Raw genomic sequence first — 22,300 nt, 5'->3', positions numbered from 1 at the left:
AAAAGATTCAAATAGGATATAAGGGAAGCAAAATCATTAAAAAGGATGGTGAGTAAAGGAAAATAAAATAGAGGAGAAAGAGAAGTAGTTTTGTCCCATTGAACCTACATTCTAAGTGTGATTGTTGGGATATGACATATGATAGTGGAGTATGAATCCAGACTTTTTGAAGAAGAAATGGCAAATCATGCTCATTAAAAAACTAAGGATAATACACCAACCCTAGCAAGGGGTGGGAGTCCTATTATCATACTCAAGATGAGGAGCTGCATTAGGGGGTTTGGTGATTTTCCTAAAGGGTAGAGTGATAGATGTATATAGGTATATAGGCTTGGTTAACTGAGAGGTATACTGCTTTTCTCAAGCAGGATTTGAGATACACTAGGACTACCCATCTGTAACTGTTACCCGTCTTCTTCTGAATAATAGAGAAAGAATAATGCAGACAGAAGCAATCTGAAATAAATCCAGTATTTCTGAAGTCCTGAGCAAGACTTGGAGATGGGTATTTCCATTATTTTTTGATATTGAAGGTCATGACTTTAGAAGATTATGCTCACTTCTTTCGTTAAAGATGGATATGAGATCTTAGCTTTTAATCAGTTGGAATTTAAAAAATTGTCTTTATAGTTTATAATGTCAAAATCACATATTTGACATTAATGGAAAGACTATACCAGAAAAAGGTTAAAGAGACTATTAAACTGAAATTTAAGGGGAGAAGAAGAAGGGGATGTGGACAAAGTGGGAAAACCAGATACTTGTAGACAATACATATGACTTAGAAGAGATGTTTGTAGGGGAGAAGTACTGGACAGACAATATCTGGATTACTGTGAGATTTTTTAAGAAGTTTAAATAAGGCACAGTCTCTACCCTTATAGAATTCACTCTATAGTAAAAGGATAACGAATAATTCTCAAGAAGAAACAAAATAGAAGAGGATTGGGAACGATATTTCAAGAATTTATTGCCACCACTGCACAGAACATAGGCAATAAACCAAGTGAACTTTGCTTTCAGCAATAAAAGGTTACTACAATCTCATCACATGCATATCATATCACTTGGTAGAAAAGGATTGATGAGTAGAATATGGCAATGGAGGGATTTAATGTACACAAAATAAACAGTTAATAGAAGAAAAGGGAGAGTATTACTATACACTAAGAAGGTATGTATCTATCTGGAAATCCGTGGAAAGAAGAGTAGAAACTGGGTGAATATAGAGAGAGAAACATGTTTTCTCTGGAGGCCACCTAGTTGGATAGGAAATTTGTCGAATACCCTCCTAAAATAGACCACTAAACTGGTCAAAATAAAATAACTGTAGGAAGATTCAGCTGTTCTAACATTTGAGTTTCATTCTGCTACCAGATAAATGCTTCATTTGGATGACTGACAGTTTCATCATTTATAAGACAGAAGGAACAATTAAGGAAATTACTGGGACCTTTCATTGGGTTTCCTAAGGAACAAGATATGTCAAATTCCGCCTTAGTTCATAATTTGATAGGTTTTTTAAACTGATATATAAAGAATTGCAAATAAAAGCATATGAACTTCAGCAAGGCAGCATCTCATAATTTCTTTGTGGATAAATTGGAATAATATGCCTTTGGCTGAATGCTGGCAAATTAGGCAGGTTTGTATTTGGTTAAATAACCACAGCCAGAATGTTTTGATTGATGAATTATAATGGGAAAATATGGGGCTCTTGTAGCAAGCCACAGTGCTTTTTCCTTGGCCCTGGCCAATTACTTTTGTCAATGACTGGTAAAACTATAGAGGGCATGCCAGTTAAGTTTGTGAATGACACAAAACTGGGAAGGGTGCTGAATCCTTTGGATGATAGAATTAATATTTTAACATCACAATAGGTTGGAATTACGGGACAACACAATCAAAAATAAATGTGTTAAATATTGCATTTTGTTTTCTGCTTAAATTACATTAATAAAGGAGTGAAAAGACTTCATTTAACAACAATTTGCTTGAAAAAGCCTGAGGACCATCATTGACCATGAACTCCATCTGGATAGGATGATATGTCTGCTAAAAGGGACTATTGCAAATTTAGGTTCCAGATCAAGAAAATCAACAAATAGTACCATGTTCTGTGCTGGACAGACCAAATCTGGAATACTATGAGATTAACAAAAAAGATTAAATAAGGTAGTCCCTGTACTGAGCTCACAGTCTAGTAGAAGGGTAACACAGAATACATAGGTAACTTTAATACAAGATGATATATAAGTAAATAAGAGAGGAAGGAAAGTGCCATACAAGACCCAAGAGGGAAAGGTCCATTACTGCCTTGGGAAATCTGGGAAGCATCAGAGAGAAGGTGCACCCTTCAGAAAGGACATTGATAAACTAGAGAAAATCCAGAGAACAAACATGGGGGAAAACCTCGCAATTATGAGATATGATAACAAGTTGAAGGAATAAAGGCTGTTTGGCCTGGAGAAGAAAACACTTAGGAAGGATGTGACAGCTCTCTTCATGTATTTGAAGGGTGCCACAAAGAAACATTGTTAGACTTGTTTTGCTTCACCCCAGAGGACAGAACTGTGATTTCCAGGTGGAAATTACAAAGAGGTAAATTTAGACTCACCATAAGGAAAATATCTTTATAGTTAGAGCTATGCAAAAGGACAGCTCACTGGCCTGCCTCAGGAAAGAGTGGATACCCACTTCACCGGAGGTGGGGTTCAAGCAATGACTAGATTCCCCTACTTGTCCATTATGTCATAAAGGGGATTCTTGCTCAAGTACAGGTTGGACCAGAGGGCCCCATTTGGTCCCATTTGAAGTCTTAGATTCTAAGATTTTGTGAATTTTAAACATAAAGGTTGGATATGATTTCCACAGGAGGAGAGAGGAAAAAAGGGCATTCAGTCATAAGGCAATGGTGTTGCACAAAGACATGAACATAAGAGAGCATGGAATAGGTATAACAGATGGCAGATAGTCTAGTTTGGCCAAAGTGTGAAGTACGTGGAGATGACATGAGAAATGTCATTATCCTGGAAAGGTAGGATGATGACAGAGACCGGAAGATTTTGAATGCCAAGCTAAACTATCTGACATGGAGAGTTAGGCAAAAACAAAACAAAGCTACTTTGTAAGGCAGTGATACTTCTACTGCTAAAAGTGTTCGTTCACCAATATTATTGAAGGTATTATTTATTTATTTTTTGGAAGAAGGTTGAACTTCTAAGAGTTCTAAGAACTTCTAAGGTCCTATATCTTTATAATTCTGATTCCTAAACACTTCATCCCAAGTTGAAATAAATGCTAGGCTTTGATTTGCCAACTTGGAGAATATTCCACCTAAAGAAATTTATCTTCAACTTGTCATAGAAGTAACAAAGTAGTATTGGTTTTTCACCAATAAAATGTACCAAATTGCATGTAATGTTTCAGGAGAGATGATCAAAGACCAATAATAAAATTTTGTCTGAATTCAGTACGTTTGGAAGAGTAACGGCCTTAATTAAAGACACATTGAGTCAATTATAGTCATTGTACTTACTGGTATATTTAACATTTACAACAACCTTTCAAGAATCTCTTAATTGTATCAGTGTTGCTACTCCTGTTCCAAACAGAGATTGGAATTTCTCCACATCTTCAAATATAGCCAAAAAGTTAAACACTTTGTGGCTGATTCTGTGATGAAATTCTGTAAGGTTTGCAATTCTGAACCTTTATTGAACCATATAGTACATGGGTGGCTGTACCAGTGTTTATTCTCTGCTGGCATAAATTCCAAGATCCCATTTCACTTCTGTGCATGGAATGAAGCCTAAGAATAAGACTTTAGTATTGCCACAAATGCCTAAGAAAATAATACTGTCAACATTATTTTACTATGCATATTTCATTGGTAATTAAGTTAACAAACTTACTTTTTGAACAAAGTAATTGTCATAGAACTTCAAGGTTCCACAAAGCTTTAGAACAACAGCCCTGAGGGGTAGGTAGTACAAACAGCATTATCCCCATTTTACAGACTAAGGACACAGAAGCAGTAAATATCTGAAACTAGATTTTAACGTAGGTCACTGCTCCAAGTCCAGTGCTCTACGATACTCTCAATAGAATTCATCTCTCTGTGTGTTTGTATGTATTGGTCAAATTAGAATCTAATTCCTTTGTCAAACTTGGGATTTTACTGCCACCAGGTCAACTCTGTCTCAGTTTTATGATTTATTCACTTAGTTCAAAGTTATTAGAAACAGTAAAATAGCAAGATTTATGAATTTGACATGCAGATGCCCAATACCATGAGTGTAAGTGACAAAAATATACCTCTATTTTTGAATTTAGTTTTTCTGGAACATATAAGTTTGGCTTCATAATAAGAGATATACTTTATGAGAGCACATAGCATTGTGGGACATTTTGTTAACTTCCAGGCAAAAATCCCCCTTGTCACTTACCCAGGTGATTTTGAGGGACAACAGAATCCAGGTTTAGACATTCAAGATCCCCATATATATTTAGACTATACGCAGAATTCTTTACTAGGCGATTTGAGTTATATTTTCATGATCCATTTTTAGAACCTCAGTTTGGGCACCATGTTGATATTCTAAACTAGATTTTGTCAAGCACACCCCTCAGGCCCTCTGGCCTGAACAAGTTTGAAATGTAATTGGAAAATATTTAACAAAATACATAAAAATAGAATATAGATAATGTTAATTTGTGGTGTTTAAGTCAGTCTGCATTCACCCTGTGGGGATCCTTATGCATGGTTTAGTGACCTCCATTTCTGTTTGAGTTTGACACCACTGCTTTAAATATTGCCTGAGGAAAATTATTGTTTTGTAACACCATAACTTAATGCCTAATTCTACATAAACACAAGTCAACATTGATTTCTAACAGTATTATGTCAGAAGAATAGTTTACTTGGCATCTCATGGTCCAATGAGTTAATTACTACTTTATTTGCTACCAGCTGAATTACAGAATCATGGAAACAAGAAAATAAGTTTATATATTATTAAAGAACACTCTCAGTGAATAAAAACAGATACCATCTTTTTTCACTTAGAAACTATAGTGTTCATTAATTTGATTATTTCTTCATTTGAAAGGAAGTCAACAATTATGGTACTTTCTGTAAAATTGAATAAGTTGAGGCCTCACTATGATGGTAGTTTATCAACATGAGGGCATTAACTAAAGCCACATAGTAAATAAATATTTTACAGCAAAGTATATGAATATAGTACTGATTTATCGTCTTTCTCTTACTTCTGTATTCTTTTTAAAAGTTTGAATTTTCTGATTACTTTTTTGTAGGAGGAAGATGATGAGAAGGAGATGGAACCAGAAACTGAAATAAATCCAAGTGCCACAAGCGAAATAAAAGGAAAGGAACCCCAAATCACTACTACATCAGACTTCAAAAAAGAACAATCGAAGACAAAACCCAATGAGGACAAAACTGATCAGTATCTTACAGAAGGGAGGGAATTCTCTGAAGAGGGGCATGTCCATAATGTAATCTATTATAGTACTTACCAACCAATAACTGAATTATCAGCCCAAGAGAAAGATATTTCTTGGATTTCTCAAAATATTACTGATGTTGCAGAAACAACTTCTCCAAATGATGGTTCTAAAACCACTCTTCACTTCTCACAGATTAGTTCCTCTGAAACTTCAGATTCTCCACATTTCTCAATAGCTGAGTCCCAAGAAACGTCAACTGATAGTCGCGAAGAAGATAGCTTATTAACTAATTTTCAGTTTGAATCAGGTGGCGACGATTCTTCAGGCTCTGTTCCTACAACTTCAGCTGTGCCGTTTGTATCAGAGAACATATCTCATGGATATGTCATTTCCTATGATGTCCTTCTACCAGGATATGCCAAAAATACTTCTAAAGATTCAAATTCATCAGATTCTGAAGAGTCCCTGAAGAGTCCTTCTGTGGATGGAAATGTATGGTTCCATAATTTGACAACTAGTCCTGATGCTACATCGGATAATAAGAAATTATCTCAAGCTAGTTCTACTGATATAGTCAACAAGGAATCAGCAGCGGTTACGGCGCCCTCTTCCGTTGGCCCATTGGTGTCCCAGGATACTTCAGTTGTGGATCTAGAAATGCCCCCTTATTCTACCTTTGCTTACTTCCCTACTGAGGTAACCCCTCATTCTTTCTCTCCAACCTCTGGACATGGAGAATCTACTTCTGCTGCCAGTGAGGTACTCTCTCAGACAACTCAGCCAGGATACAATGGTGAGATACCTCTCCAACCTTCCTACAGTAGTGAAGTGTTTCCTCTAGTCACCCCTTTGTTGTCTGACAATCAAATGCTCGACAATACTCTCCCTGCTGCTTCAGGTAGTGATCTGACCTTGCATGCTACACCTGTATTTCCCAGTGTTGGTGTGTCATTTGAATCCACTCTGTCTTCCTATGATGATGTACCTTTGCTTCCATATTCCTCTGCTTCCTTCAGTAGTGAAGTGCTTCACCATCTGTATACAGTCTCTCAAATCTTTCCACAAGTTACTCCAGCTGTTGCCAGTGATAAACTGTCCCTGCATGCTTCTTCGCCAATGGCTGAGGTTGTTGATTCATTATTACAGCCCAATCTCGATCAATATTCTGATGTGATGCCACATCAGACTGCTCAAGCTACTTCAGAGACATCTATACTTGCTAATGAGTTGGGTGCCCTTAATAAAACACGTATGCTTTCTCAAGTTGAACCATCCAGCAGTGATTTAAAGATGCATGTACTTTCTACAATATCTGAACTTGCTTATGCTTTGCCAGATAGAGGCTCCCTCCAGACTTTTCCTGTTTCCTATGATACTACAGTAGCTGTGCATGATTCCGTTTACCAGGGTTCCTTATTTAGCAGCCATAACAAAGTACTGATGCTTAAGCCTTCTGTTGTAGCTCAAACTGAATCTTTCCAGGAGCCTACAAAGGTTCTTTCTAGTGATATGGATTGGTCTGGAGCATTCTCTGGTAGTGAGTTCCTTTTGCCTGACACAGATGGCTTGACAGCACTTAACATTTCTTCACCTGTTTCTGTAGATGAATTTACATATACAACATCTGTGTTTAGTGATGTTAATAAGCTGCTTCATAAAAGTGATGGAGATGAGACAGTACAGCAGATTTCCTCTTTTAATGAAATGTCTTACCATTCTGAGAGTACAGCGATGCCCGAACTCCCTACATCTAGCGACAATGTAATTAAACTAAACGTATCTTTACAGGAAACCTCAGTTCCTGTTTCTAGCACAGAGGGAGTCCTTCCAGTGTCTCTTGCTCTTCCCACTCCTAAGATTTTTGGTCCTGAAATTAGTCAAGTTTCTGAAAGTCACATTTCAGTTCAACCTTTGCATGCTACATCTCCAGCTTTTGTCGACACTTTGCTTGTGTTTAGTGCAATCTCAGAGCAAGCTTTCTCTGCTGCTGCTGCTGCTGCTGCTTCTAGTGAAATGTTGTCTCCAACACAGCCGTTTTTTTCTGAGGCCTCCTCTTCCTTAAGCAATGAAGCCTTGCTGCAAACTTCCTCTCGGTCCTCTGATGTTGGCACTTTGCTTAAAACTGTCCCAGCTGTGCCTAGTGATCCAATATTGGTTGAAACCTCCATGGTTGATAAAAATTGTTCTTCAATATTGCATCCAATGGCATCCGATTCTGCTTCAAGTAAAGACAGGCAGCCTTCTACCTCTGTACTGGTTGCTGATGTATTATCACCTACCTCTAGCCTACCCACTGCTTCGCTTCAAGGTTTAACCATTTCTTATGAGGAAAATGTCACAGCCATTTTACTTAAAAGTGAAATATCACACCAAATCGAGCCTTCATTGTATAGTAATGGTGATTGGTTCCAATCTACCAATGTGGGGATTACCGGTGCATTTCCTCCCACAGCTGTACCTGCAGTTGCGACTCCTGATTTCTCCATTGATATGCTGCCAAATACTCACATAAGCAAGCATATTTATTCCGATGAATTTTCTAATGATAACACAGTTAGTTCTCTCACCGATGATATTGCAGCTCCTGTAACACTGATTGCTTCTGATACACGTAAATATATTAATCACACTGCTTTTCCTTTACCATATGCACATATCTCGATTACAGCTGCCTCTCCCACCACTGAAGGCACCAAACCTTTAACCGGGTTATTAGTTCCCTCCCAGACAATTCCTGGGTTAACCCTGAGTACCAGGTCTACTAGTGCTAATTTTGCAGTTGGTGGTGGCCGTGGTAATGATGATGAGGATGATAGCGATGAAATTGATGATTATGACGATGATGGTGTATCTGTAAAAAATTGTATCTCATGTATCTCATATAGAGAATCTCAGGAAAAGATAGTAGGTGATTCAGATGCTCAAGTAAACAATTTTGTGGATCAGAGTAACTTAATCCCGTATTTGCCATCGGAGAAATCTGAAGAAGAAATGAAAACAACAGATTCAGTCTCAGATAGTCAGCTAAGTTCTGGCATGGACAGAAGTTATGAACAGCCCACATCGATAAACATGCTACCCCCTAAACACAGTGATACAACAACAATGGGAAGTTCTATTCAGACTGGTTATACCCAATTTCCTGATACCTCAGAATCTAAGTCTTTGGCTATTTTTACAAGCGATGAAGAGAGTGGCTCTGGTCAAAGTACCTCAGATAGCTTTAATGATAATGAGACTTCAACAGATTTCAGTTTTCCTGATCTGAATGAGAGAGACACTGAAGGGACCCTGCAAGCAGGTGACTCAGAATTAACTCCTGGATCACCACAGTCATCAGCACCATCTGTTACTAATGGCCAATCAGTGTTCAACGTTTCTGAGGCAGGTTAGTTGTGGATCAGTCTCAGAGCTGTAAACTCATATGGTATTTAGCTGTGTTATTTTCCTTCCACTGACAGAGTAGAGACATATATGTGAATATATGTTACAGAAAGAAGGATAATCTGTGCTATATTTTAGGGACAAACTATAAATCAGGAACAAGAGATAGAGGTGTCAAAGTAGCACCTGACATTCCATTATTTTTAATATCTAACATTCTGTAGTTTTTGGAATATGATCCTTATATTTCAAAAGAATAGTCAAGGATTTTTGTCCTCTTCATTTTGCTGGAAATAGGTTAAATTATTTTATTTAAGCAATCTTTTCCCAATATTTCATATTCTATGAGATAAGCTGGCCATTGTGCAATATGATTTGAAATAATTTCAACTAATTAACTATATCAAGTCTCATTATGATGACACATCTTAGCATAGAGGTGACCCATGTTACTTGAAAGATAAAGTCAGATAGGAATGGCTTCAGGTATGGACCCAGACTCTGGGTCTGTCTCTGAGGACCAGCTTCCCTCAGTTTGGAGAGGCTCATCACCAGAAAGTTCGATAGCAGTTAGTTAAGTTTTTGGGCCACTGCAGAACATGACGCCATCTACTAAGAAACAGCTATCACCCTGTGTCAATAGAGGCAAAAATTGAAGTATTCAAATAAGCTTATTTCGGAATTTTTGGAATAATGATCTTTGTTATTGTTCTTGTTTTTAAATTTTATTCTAGAACTCTTCAGGTCTAAAATACCTTGGTCAGCTAAACTCTTAAAGTACGTCATAAGACCTTCCCTCAGCCCCTCCAAAAATGATTACATAGTTCTTATGAGCAGCCACAAGACAATAAGAAATTTCTAAAAATTAACAATAAATGACTTCTTTGGAATAAGCAGTAGTGGGCTATAAAAATAACTCACAGTGAATAGTATGTTACAGTTTGAGAATTTTTACAATTCTCTTTTGATTGATCGTCTCGCTGTTGCCTGAAGAGGGCAGTATCAGGCAACAAAATACTGCACTATTCGTTTCTAACTAGTGTTCATGTATTGATTATTGATATGTATCATAATCATATGAAAAGATAAAAATCAATGGATGTTCTTCTGTAAAATTAATGCCCATTAACTTTCTAATGAAACTTGTTTTGCTAGCTAGATGTTTTAAAAACTTTTTAAAAGCATACGTAATATATATTTTTCTTAAGAATTATAAAACAGGTTCATTATGCACATAAGGGTACAAGTTAATTACACCAAAGAGATCATGTTATTTATAGTTTGCTTTAATTAAATTTAATGGAACATTATTTGTAATTAGCAATGAAAAGATTTGAAATCTTGACAGTACTTCAGAAGATACTGTTTAACATGTTGCTTGACTTACTAATAGCTCCTGTTTATAACCCAGCACCTAGACGTCAACCTCATTAAAGAATTTTCCTCTGTTATTTTCTTCCACTAAATTATATTGCATATTTTCTTTCAGTGCAACAGCGGCAATTAAAAGTGGGTACATTTTGGTCATGAGGTTTCTCTGCAATCAGACTTTGTCTATTTAACATTCCATTTAAATTTCAACAGTAAAAACTCTGACATGAAGTTTTATAATGAATTCATAGTTGAGGCATTATGGTGCATTCATTAGGGCTAACACACATGGAGTGCTATCTAGCTAAGATTTTTGTAGAGGTTGTTTTAATGGTTTTTTCAATTAGATTGTTCCAGAATTTTCTAATTTTCTGCCATGTTGTCAGAGCTTTAACAGAAGATGAACTTCCGAGAAGAATTTCAAGAATCCATCTATTTCTCGGTTTTCCTAGATTGTTATTCATCATTAATACATTAATATATTTTCATTACAGGTGGATCTAGTACATTGCTGAATCAATTGAAAACTAGTTTTACCATTTTTAAATGATTTTCTGAAACCAAACAACTTGCTGATGAAATTATTATATTGATTTAATGTTCACCCATTAGCAAGAAGAAATTTGGGACATAATTTCTATTATCAGAAGCTAATGCTAGGTATTAAAGATAATAGACATTGATTCTGAGAGAATTTCTTTTTTTGTAAAATTTATCATGTGGATACAGGTGGAATTGAATTCCACATCTGTGATGCATCTAGCCTATAGTGCCTTATACAAAATAGGTTCTTACAGTTTGCTGTAGCTTTGGTATTTCATATGCTCCCAACAGGATTTTTTCAGAGAGGTGATGTTCTGTTCTAATCACATCTAAGATTCAAATATTTCCTTTAAATAAGATACTAAATTTGACCATGGTTAGAAATTATATTTTATAAGAGATCTACAATTACCATACCTAGGATTCCAGTTTTACCACCAAATTTACATTTTATTTTCAAAAACTATTCTGAATATCAGTATTTATCATTTATTATCCAATTATTAATAAATTTCCCATTTCATTGGTCAAATAACATATAGAAATCATATAAGCTAAATTTACTTTGTACGAATATCTGTTAAATTTAGCGGGGAAGAAAATCTGTTGGTAGTTGTATCATGCCAATCAACTAAGCATTTCATACCTTGACTAGTTGAATTGTTGTGTGTGTATGTGTGTGTATATATATATATGCATATTATATATATATATATATCTTTATCCTGTTGTATATATTTTCAAAAGTGTATTGTGGTATTATCTTTTAAATAGAACCAAAATAGCATTAATAGTAAAAATGATTTTTAAAGAATTAATTTTCTTTGCTAGAAAACTTATCTCAAAGAATTGCCACAAACAAGCTGAGCTAATCTTAATTCCATCAGATATTTCATAAGTGGCAAATGTCAAAATAATCTGGATGAAAAATGAAAAAATCATTTTGGATAAGCTGGCATTTTTTCTGTATAACACGACATATGCATATATTTGAAAATACTGGATAATTCAGTTTCTGCATGGTGATGTTCTGGTGTGGCAATTCAGATAGTTGATCAAGTCTGTACCCCCAAAATGAGTCTAATCACTTTTTTTGCTTGTGAGCTAATTACAGACAAATGATAACCGTGAGTCATGTATTAATGTAGTCAAATGTTCAGAATCAGGGAATGTAGTGAGTGCGATCATACCAGCTAATGACTCTAGCCTCATTAGCAGAAACGCTGTCCATTGGTACAGGCAGGGGCAACACGGCTGAATGTTTTACTTTTCTTTTGTCTTTTGTATGTGTTTGTCCCATATCACTACTCCAACAGTTAAAATAAGAAGCCTTAAGATTCACCTTTCCAACATTAAATATTTTTATTCAGAATCATAAAAATGGGACTACTTGTGCAGTCTAATGTATACCAAATTAATTGGGAGAATAAGCAAAAAAGCATTTATTAAACATTTACTATGTGCCAGGCGCAATGCTAAGTGCCTTACAAATATAATCTTATTTTCTCCTCACAACGACCCTGGGAGGTAGGTGCTATTATTAGTTCCATTTTACGGTTGAGGAAACTAAAGCAAACAGAAGTTAAGTAATTAGCCCAGGGTCTTGCAGCTAGTAGGTGTCTGAGGCTAGATTGGAACTCAGGTCTTCCCTGTTCCAGGCCCAGTGCTCTGTCTACTGCACCACCTAACTAGTTGGGCATCCTGCTAAGCATTTAAGCAACCCATTCTTTCCTGTGGAATTGAGCAGTCACTAGGAATTATGCCATCCACAATGGGCTAAGCATATTAACCATAAGAGAAACAGAAATTCTCTAGCTAGTTAATGAGGGCAGGACTGAGGAAGAGAAGAGAAGAGAAAAAAGTGAATTGACAGCCCACTGAACTTTTTTCCCTTTTCATTCTATTTTATTATTATGTGGAAGCAGACATATGTTCCATTATTTCTAGCAGATAATAGAATAGTACTAAAATACAAACTATTCTGTGGACTAGGTTATATTTCCTTCCTTGCTCCATAAGAGCATCATGCAATATTTGCCAGCAAAATTTCTTTTCTTGAGGGGTGGGGAGGCGCTATAAAAAAATTAAGCCTTGAGCCTACAAATATTATAAAATATCAATTCCTATGTTACTATAAGAGTTTTATAGATTTCAATTATTATTCAATTTAATATATTTTGAGACTACATTTGATTTCTTGGCTTTGTTCTTTAATTTTGTATTCCTTAAAACATTTATAATTAAATTGACTTCCCATGTACTTTGTCCCTGTTAGTATGATGACCATTAGGGAAACAACAGCTACGCCAAATTCATTGAATAATGCAAACCAATTCCTTCTTTTTTAAGCTCTTCCAAGTATATGTACCAGGTCAAGGAACTCCTTAATTGCAATCCATTATCTTGGAGGAAGTGATTCTAATGAAGGGTTTAAGGGGATTCTTAAACTTGCCTTCCTACTAAGTGCCATGTGAAATATAAGGCAAGAACTGTTAATAACCTGATTGCGTTCTACAGTATGGGAACTAACTAACCATAACAGTTATGAAGCATTTTTTCAAGTTAACGATGATAATACAGGTGAGAATATAGTTTTGTATGTGAACTCTAGTCACAAAAGAAGTGTCATTTTTTTCAGGCCTTTAAATTAATCTGAAGAATGGATTCATACATTCTCATTGTTCATTATTTTTTTAATTAAAAATGAGCTCTTGGAACTAAGTGATTCTTCGATTCACATGTAGTGCTTTGATTTTTGGTAAAAGAAAAATAGAAGGACCTTGAAATAAAATTTTTAAATAACCTATAAGTGAAAGCCAAAAAGATAATTTTAAATAACATGAAGCAGTCAGTTGAAGTAGCTTGTGGCATTAGGATTTGTTTGCATTGCAAAAAGAGAAATATGACACCTAAATAATTTTGAGAATATCAAGATATTGAATGACGATCTAATAAAATTAATTTGCTGCCTTTGCTAAACTTACTTTAGTGATGGATAGTTTTTTCACTTTATATCTCTAATTGCCTCAAAAAAATCAAACTCTCTAGTTCCTAAGAAGGTGATGTGTCATTTACTGTCAAGGTGCTGTGTTTCTTCTATTCAAGTAGTCTATTTTACTTAGTGTCTTTGTTTTCCAAAAATGTATTTATAAGCTTAATCCTCTAATGTAATATCATAGCATGAAAACATACAAGGTAAGTAGCAACATATAGTTTTGCAGTTCAGTAGTTCAGTAATTCTGTGAATCTTCCTTGTGCTTAAATATAAACTATCTCAATTTTCTCTGACTGCAGAAGCAAGTAATAGTAGCCATGAATCTCGTATTGGTCTAGCTGAGGGTTTGGAATCAGAGAAGAAGACAGTTATACCTCTTGTGATCGTATCAGCCCTGACTTTTATCTGTCTAGTGGTTCTAGTGGGTATTCTCATCTATTGGAGGTAAGTTTGATTTTTCAGAATGCATATGGCTCAGATTTTATGCTGATTAGTGAAATAATGATTATTATGGCATGCTCCATAAACAGATATGATAGGTTTTTTTAAAGTAGATTTCCTCAGAACTTTAATTATTTCTTGGAGTAGCCATGAACAAGCTGCCATCTTGTGTACATAAAGATTTAATGAAGGGGATGATTGATTTCCATAATTAAGGCAAGAAGATAAAGGTAAAATTAAAGAGCTTTAGTTCTGGTTGTTTTAGATAAATTATTTTGACAATTATAATTTCATGTTGACAAGTAACAAACAAGAGAATGTCATGGTTGAACTTAATCTCAATTTGGATTTTTTTTTACCATCCATATCTTTTAAGTACATTCTTTAGAAAAATTAATAGAAATAATAATGTATGCTTATTTCCTGTAATCCCTTGCTTTGTATGAGTTTTATCATGTACCTATTAAGTACTACTAAATTACAGATCAGCTCATAGACAAAAAAAGGATTCGTTTGCTAAAATTAAAGTGGAAAAACAACACTGAATCCAGAAGTAAAACTCTAGGAATAACTTGGTTTAGGTATAATTTTTTTTTCCTTTGAGGAATGTTTTAATTTAAATTTATTTATTTACCATATTGGGTTTTCAGCATTGATTTTCACAACAGTTTGAATTACAAATTTTCTCCCCATTTCTACCCTCGCCCCCACTCCAAGATGGCTTATATTCTGGTTGCCCTGTTCCCCAGTCAGCCCTCCCCTCTATCACTCCTCTCCCCTCTCATCCCCTTTTCCCTTCCTTTCTCGTAGGGCAAGATAAATTTCTACGCCCCATTGCCTGTGTATCTTATTTTTTAGTTGCATGCCAAAACTTTTTTTGTTTTTGAACATCTGATTTTAAAACTTTGAGTTCCAAATTCTCTCCCCTCTTCCCTTCCCACCCACCCTCCCTAAGAAGTCGAGCAATTCAACCTAGGCCACACATGTATCATTATGTATAACCCTTCCACAATATTCATGTTGTGAAAGGCTAACTACATTTTGCTCCTTCCCAACCCATCCCGCTTTATTGAATTTTCTCCCTTGACCCTGTCCCCTTTCCAAAGTGTTTGTTTTGATTACCTCCACCCCCGATCTGCCCTCCCTTCCATCATCCCCCCCCTTTTATTTTTTTTATCTTCCTCCCTCTTCTTTCCTGTGGGGTAAGATACCCAACTGAGTATATATGGTATTCCCCCTCAGGCCAGATCTGATGAGAGCAAGGTTCACTCATTCGCCCCTCACCTGCCCTCTCCCCTCCTCCCACAGAACTGCTTCCTCTTGCCACCTTTATGCAAGATAATCCACCCCATTCTATCTCTCCCTATCTCCCTCTCTCAGTATGTTGCTCTCTCATCCCTTAATTTCATTTTATTTCTTTTAGATATCTTCCCTTCATCTTCAACTCACCCTGTGTCTGCTCTCTCTCTTTTACATATATATATATATACATATATATACACACATATATATATAAACACACATATATATACACATACATACATATACACATAGATATATACATACATGCACATTCACTTATATATATACATAAACATATATATATATATGCATATTCCCTTCAACTACCCTAATACTGAGGTCTCATAAATCATACACATCATCTTTCCATGTAGGAATGTAAACAAAACAGTTCAACTTTAGTAAGTCCCTTGCAATTTCCATTTCTTGATTACCTTTTCATGCTTCTCTTGATTCTTGTGTTTGAAAGTCAAATTTTCTATTCAGTTCTGGTCTTTTCACTGAGAAAGCTCGAAAGTCCTCTATTTTATTGAAAATCCATATTTTGCCTTGGAACATGATACTCAGTTTTGCTGGGTAGGTGATTCTAGGTTTTAATCCTAGCTCCATTGACCTCCGGAATATCGCATTCCAAGCCCTTCGATCTCTTAATGTAGAAGCTGCCAGATCTTGGGTTATTCTGATTGGGTTTCCACAATACTCAAATTGTTTCTTTCTGGCTGCTTGCAGTATTTTCTCTTTGATCTGGGAGCTCTGGAATTTGGCAACAATATTCCTAGGAGATTTCTTTTTGGGATCTATTTGAGGAGGCGATCAATGGATTCTTTCAATTTCTGTTTTGCCCTGTGGCTCTAGAATATCAGGGCAGTTCTCCTTGATAATTTCTTGAAAGATGGTATCTAGGCTCTTTTTTTGATCATGGCTTTCAGGTAGTCCAATAATTTTTAAATTATCTCTCCTGGATCTATTTTCCAGGTCAGTGGTTTTTCCAAGGAGATATTTCACATTGTCTTCCATTTTTTCATTCCTTTGGTTCTGTTTTATAATATCCTGATTTCTCATAAAGTCACTAGCTTCCACTTGCTCCAATCTAATTTTTAAAGTAGTATTTTCTTCAGTGGTCTTTTGGACCTCCTTTTCCATTTGGCTAATTCTGCGTTTCAAGGCATTCTTCTCCTCATTGGCTTTTTGGAGCTCTTTTGCCATTTGAGTTAGTCTGTTTGTTAAGGTGTTGTTTTCTTCAGTGTATTTTTCAGTATTTTTTTGGGTCTCCTTTAGCAAGTCATTGACTTGTTTTTCATGGTTTTCTCGCATCCTTCTCATTTCTCTTCCCAATTTTTCCTCTACTTCTCTAACTTGCTTTTCCAAATCCTTTTTGAGTTCTTCTATGGCCTGGGGCCAGTTCATGTTTTTCTTGGAGGCTTTGTTGTAGGCTCTATGACTTTGTTGTCTTCTTTAGGCTGTATGTTTTGGTCTTCTTTGTCACCAAAGAAAGAATCCAAAGTCTGAGACTGAATCTGGGCGCGTTTTCGCTGCCTGGCCATATTCCCAACCCACTAACTTGACCCTTGAGTTTTTCAGTGGGGTATGACTGCTTGTAGACTAACGAGTTCTATGTTCCATGTTTGGGGGGGAGGTGCCAGCTCTGTCAGACCCGCACTACTCCTTCCCCAAGAACCCCCAGTCCAGACTGGGCTTAGATCTTCAGCAGGCTGTTGAACTCCTGCTCTGATCCGCCACTTAATTCCTCCCACCAGGTGGGCCTGGAGCCGGAAGTAACAACAGCTGTAGCTGCCCCACCTCCGCTGCCCCCGGGGCTGGAAGCCGAACCGCTAACTCCTTCCACTCCCTCAGCTTTTCCCACTAACCTTCTCCCCAGTCTTTGGTGTTTGTGGGTCGAGGGGTCTGGTAACTGCCGCAGCTCACATATTCAGGGTGCTAGGGCCCCCTCCGCCCGGCTTCTGGTCTGGATGGTCCACACTGCTCAGGCTGGGCTCCGCTCCACTCCGTTCCCAGCTCCCAGCTCCATGTGGAATAAACCTCACCCAGAGACCATCCAGGCTGTCCGGGGCTGGAGCCCTGCTTCCCTCTGCTGTTCTGTGGGTTCTGCTGTTCTAGAATTGGTTCAGAGCCATTTTTTATAGGTTTTTGGAGGGACTCGGATATGGAGCTCACTCTAGTCCCTGCTTACCAGCCGCCATCTTCTTGGGGAATGTTTTAAAAAGGAAAGATGGTAAACTCCATTATACCCTATTATGATTCTTAAGGACAAATAATATCTTAGACTTTGTATGCTATAAAGACATATGCTATAAAGATGGCATGGCTGTGGGCACACTGGGGAATATGATGAAGGTTAAATATCAAATTGATTTAGAGTGTGTGTGTGTGTGTGTCCAAGTGTATAGGCTTGATATGAAATTTTACTACAGGTAAACTCAGAAAGATGGATATAATTCCTTGACTAGTAAGTTAGAACATTTTACTCTGAAGATTTGTAGTTAACTCATTTTCTTTATGGTATTATTTTTCCTTTATCTTCATATTGTCATAGACATATCCATTTCTTAGATGTTTTTCCAAAATTGTTCATTTCAATTTAATTCAACAGATATTTATTAAATACCTTCAATGTGTGAGGATCTATTGAAGATACAAAAGAAATGTAAGATATGCTCCCTGCCCTCAAGGTGTATACGTAATAAATTCCTTATTGATACATGAAATATAGAGGAATACAAGAAAGTATATTATTAAACATCAAAATGTGTGCTGTAGGCACTAAGTGATGTGGCAAGTCAAAAAAGAGAGATCATTTAGACTCATAGAAATCAGGATGTTTTCAAGGAAAATGTAGAGAATTTGAGTTGTACCTTGATGGGTAAGAAGGACTTAGGACAGGAGAATCAGGCTGATCAAAGCCATGGAGATAGAGAGGAATATGGTATACTCATGAGACAGTGAAGCCTGAAGTAAACTGTTCATGTAGTGGGTATTTGGTTAGGTAAGGGCATCATTAAAGGTAGTTATTGTGCTTATTTTAAAGAGTGGAATATAAAATCTGAGTAGTAGTAAAATGCTTCCAACATCCTAAGCATGTGTGATTTTTTATTTTTGCCCGTATTAATGTGATACATTATCTTCCCTCTCCATTAAAGTCGTTTATACAGCATTACAATGAAATACAATTACAGGGATTTTGTTTTCATGCTATCCAAGTCATTTCATGAACTTATGACTTCTGCAGACCAAAATCATAGAATTTCAGTTTTGTTAAGGAGCCTCAGGTACTATCTAGATCAGGGGTGAGGAACCTGCAGTCTTGAGGCCACATGTGGCCACTTGGATTGGGTCAAAGGGCCATACTTGAGGACCTAGAGGGCCATATGTGGCCTCAAGGCTCCAGCTTCCTCACCCCTGATCTAGACCAACTCCTAAATGAACAGTGATATCCTATATATAACCCCTTAACAAGAGGTCATCTTCCACTCTTCACTTAAAGGTCCCTAAATAAGAACTCACCACCTCCTCCAGAAAATCCATTCTACTTTTGAATGACTGATTTCTAAAAAGTACTCCTTACATGATGGTTAAATTTGTATCTTTGCAACTTTCACCCGTAACTCCTGGTTTTTCCTTTTGGGGGAAAGAAGAAAAAACTTACGTCTTTTCCCATGTAATAGCCTTTCAAATACCGAAAACAGCTTACAAATTCCCTTCTGTTAGCCTTTTCCTCTCCAGACTTTCCATATTCAATTCCTTCAACTGATTCTCATATGACAGTTTACACAAGACCATTCACCACTGTGTTTTCTCTCCTATGTGCTTACAAATGTCCTTCCTAAAATGTGGTATCCAGAACTGAACGTATTATTCCAGATGAGAGCTGCCCAAAGTAGAGATAGAATTGGTCATTCTGCTTTTCAGTGCAGCCTAAAATCACATTAACATTTTAGGCTTCTGGATCACACTGTTGACCCACATTAAACCAGCAGTCTACTAAGATGCTGTTCTTTTTGACTTGAACTGCTTTCTAGCTATACCTTCACCAGCCTTTTTTGATAGGCCCCCTTTTTCTTACTCGTTAAAGTTGATTCTATTTGAGTTTCTCTTGGGTTGATTTCCCTGGATGAATTTTAGTCTTTGTGAAGAAACTAACTTACAGAAGTTAAACAACTTAACGCTTTGCCTAAGGTCATATATGTTAGTAACTGTCAGGACTGGAATCTAGGTCTCCTGACTGCCAGGCCAGTGCTATTTTCATTCAGTGTTTCCCTGCTGACCTTTGTCCGCAAGTCCGACCTTGTGTTTCTCATGCTCAAATAACCAAAGAGAAGATTACTATTTAGAGATGGGGCAACATTCTAGTAGACTAGTTTGTCTTCTGTCTTAAATATTAGTGAACCTATATGCTTGAAACTTCCTCCTGTCTGTACTTTAATAGACTCATTCATGTAATATTTCTGTCTTGAGATTACTTTTCCAAGCAAAATAGTGCCCACAACTAAGAGATGTATTTAATTTCCACTCCCCACCCCTGTGGAGATACAAGTGGTGATTTGATTTGACTTTTTCCATATTCAAATGTTTCTTCTATCATGGGAAACTATGACTTGATTAAAATAAATTATGTAATTTATAAAAAATTAATTGAGGGAATCTACATAAAAGTATTTCCAATAGAATTCCTTGAAACAGTAAACTCCCCTAATGCATTTCAATTGATCTGCCAAAACTGAGTTTACATACAAAATTTTAGGAATACATCTGTTGAATAAAGTGATTTACCCATGTTGTATTGTAATGTGGCTCATTTAAGATAAAGCAAAATTACCCTGATTAGGCCACTTACTAAAATTGATCACATCTGTATAAATCTTTGTCTTTAATGCTGCAAAATTGACCATAAATATTGATTTGTCTGTCAAAGCCGATTGTGGTTGGATACAACCACAGCTCATTTTAATGAGTTGGACAGTGGACCTCTAGAGTAAATTAATCCTCTTTATCAAGTGGTGTTATAGAAATACTCCATTGTGAATGAATAAATGAAGCCTATGTGTAATGCGCTGTGATAAGCTCCAAGGATACAGACAGAAAAGCAAGATGGCCTGTGTTCTCAAGGCATTCATGTTCTCATGGAAGAGACCACACATATGTAAGGTCAGCTGAAAGTCAGATGGGCCAAGGTCTCCCACTGCATTCTGGGCCATCTCCAGTCATCCTGATCGATATCAGGCCATTGGACCCAGATGGCTCTGGAGGAGAAAGTGAGGCTGGTGACTTTGCACAGCCTCCCCTCACTCAAATCAAAGTGAATTGCAAGTCATGTTGTCATCTCCCTGATGTCATGGCCCTCTTGGGTAAAAAAGGACAAAACCATATTGTGGGTGCTTAATTCATTGACTATTATTAATTGACTGTTATTAATCATGAAGGTTGGAGGCAGGGATTTAGCTGAGACTTGAAGGAAACCAGGGAAGCCAGAGGGCAGAGATGAAGAGAGTACTCCAGGAACGGAGTACTGGAGCTGAGAGATGGAGTGTCTTGTTCATGGAACAGCCAAAAGACCAGTGTCACTGAATTGCAGAATATATGAAAGGGGAGTGAAGTTTAAGGAGACTGGAAAGGTAGGAAGGGGGAAGATCATGAAGGGTTTTAAAAGCCAAACTGAGGATTTCATATTTGATTCTCGAGGTAATACAGAACTACTGGATTTGATTGAATGGTGGGACAGGGGGTGGGGAGGAGGTCTCAGTTAGACATGTGCTTTAGGAAAATTAATTTGACAGCTAAGTGGAGGATGAAAAGGGGAGAGATTTAAGGCAGAAGGCCAACCAGCAGTCTATTGTGTTAATGAGGACTTGCACCAGAATGAAGAGAGTGTCAGAGCAAAAAAGGAGGAGTAGAGGAAAGATCTTACAAAGATGGATAGAGCAACACTTGGCCAATAAAAACAAACATAAAATTAAAAAAAATTTTGAGGCAGGTACTAATAACTGGGGGAATCAGTGAAGGCCTTTTGAAGAAGTTGGTATTTGAGTTGAGCCTTGAAGGGAGCTACAGGTTCCAGGAGGTGGAGGTAAAGTGAGAGAGCACGCCAAGCTTTGGGGACAATCTGTGCAAAGGCGTGGAGGTGGAAAAATGAGATCTCTTGTGTTTGGGGAACATCAACTAGGCCAGTTTGGCTGGAGCTTAGAATTCATTTAGGGGACTAATATGCAATCACCTTAGAAAGTAAGTTTCATCAAATGTGAAGAGCTTTAAATTCCAAACAGAGGAAGCATTGGGGAGCCAAGTGAAGTTTCCCGAGCGGAGGAGTGATATGATATGACCTGCACTTTGGCAACTGTATGGTGGATTGATTGAAGAAGGGAGAGATTGGATCCAAGGCAAACAATTAAGAAGCCTTTGCAATTGTTCCTATGAGAGCTGAAGGCCTAGACTAGGGTGGTCATGGTATAATTATATGGAAGAGGACTCAAAGCGGTTGAGGAAGTAGAATGGTCAAGGTTTAGTGGACTTGAATATGAGGGGGAGGTGGGATGAGGGAGAGAGTAATGGGTTGAGAATGATTTCTAGATTGAAAATCTGAATGACTAGAAGAAAGATGGTATCCTGGAGAGAAACAGGGAAAGATAATGAATTCTGTTCTGGAGAGCTGCCCTCTGGGTACAAGACAAAACCGTTTTATAGAGGAAAGTGATTGAGTATCAGCAAGCAGTTAGGCCTGAAACTAAACCAATATTTTTCTGCCGGAACTCCTTCCTACTCCTGATTTCCCTATTTCTG

The 22,300-nt window shown here is 37.0% G+C and overlaps 1 protein-coding gene across 4 annotated transcripts in view; it reads left to right on the top strand.

Annotated features, from left to right (window-relative positions):
* PTPRZ1 (protein tyrosine phosphatase receptor type Z1) overlaps positions 1–22,300 on the top strand; it is a 251,840-nt gene that overhangs the window by 175,768 nt on the left and 53,772 nt on the right. For 2 of the 4 annotated variants that reach the window (XM_036759574.1, XM_036759573.1), the window contains exons 12-13: positions 5,320–8,860; positions 14,065–14,209. In XM_036759574.1, the coding sequence (XP_036615469.1) occupies positions 5,320–8,860; positions 14,065–14,209 (3,686 nt within the window). The remainder of the gene's footprint in view (positions 1–5,319; positions 8,861–14,064; positions 14,210–22,300) is intronic. The other 2 variants (XM_036759577.1, XM_036759576.1) reach the window with 1 other exon arrangement.

Source organism: Trichosurus vulpecula, chromosome 5 (genome assembly GCF_011100635.1).
Source record: "Trichosurus vulpecula isolate mTriVul1 chromosome 5, mTriVul1.pri, whole genome shotgun sequence".
Taxonomy (NCBI): Eukaryota; Metazoa; Chordata; class Mammalia; order Diprotodontia; family Phalangeridae; genus Trichosurus; species Trichosurus vulpecula.
Note: the sequence above shows the minus strand (reverse complement) of the source record. Positions and strands in the feature narration are given on the sequence as shown.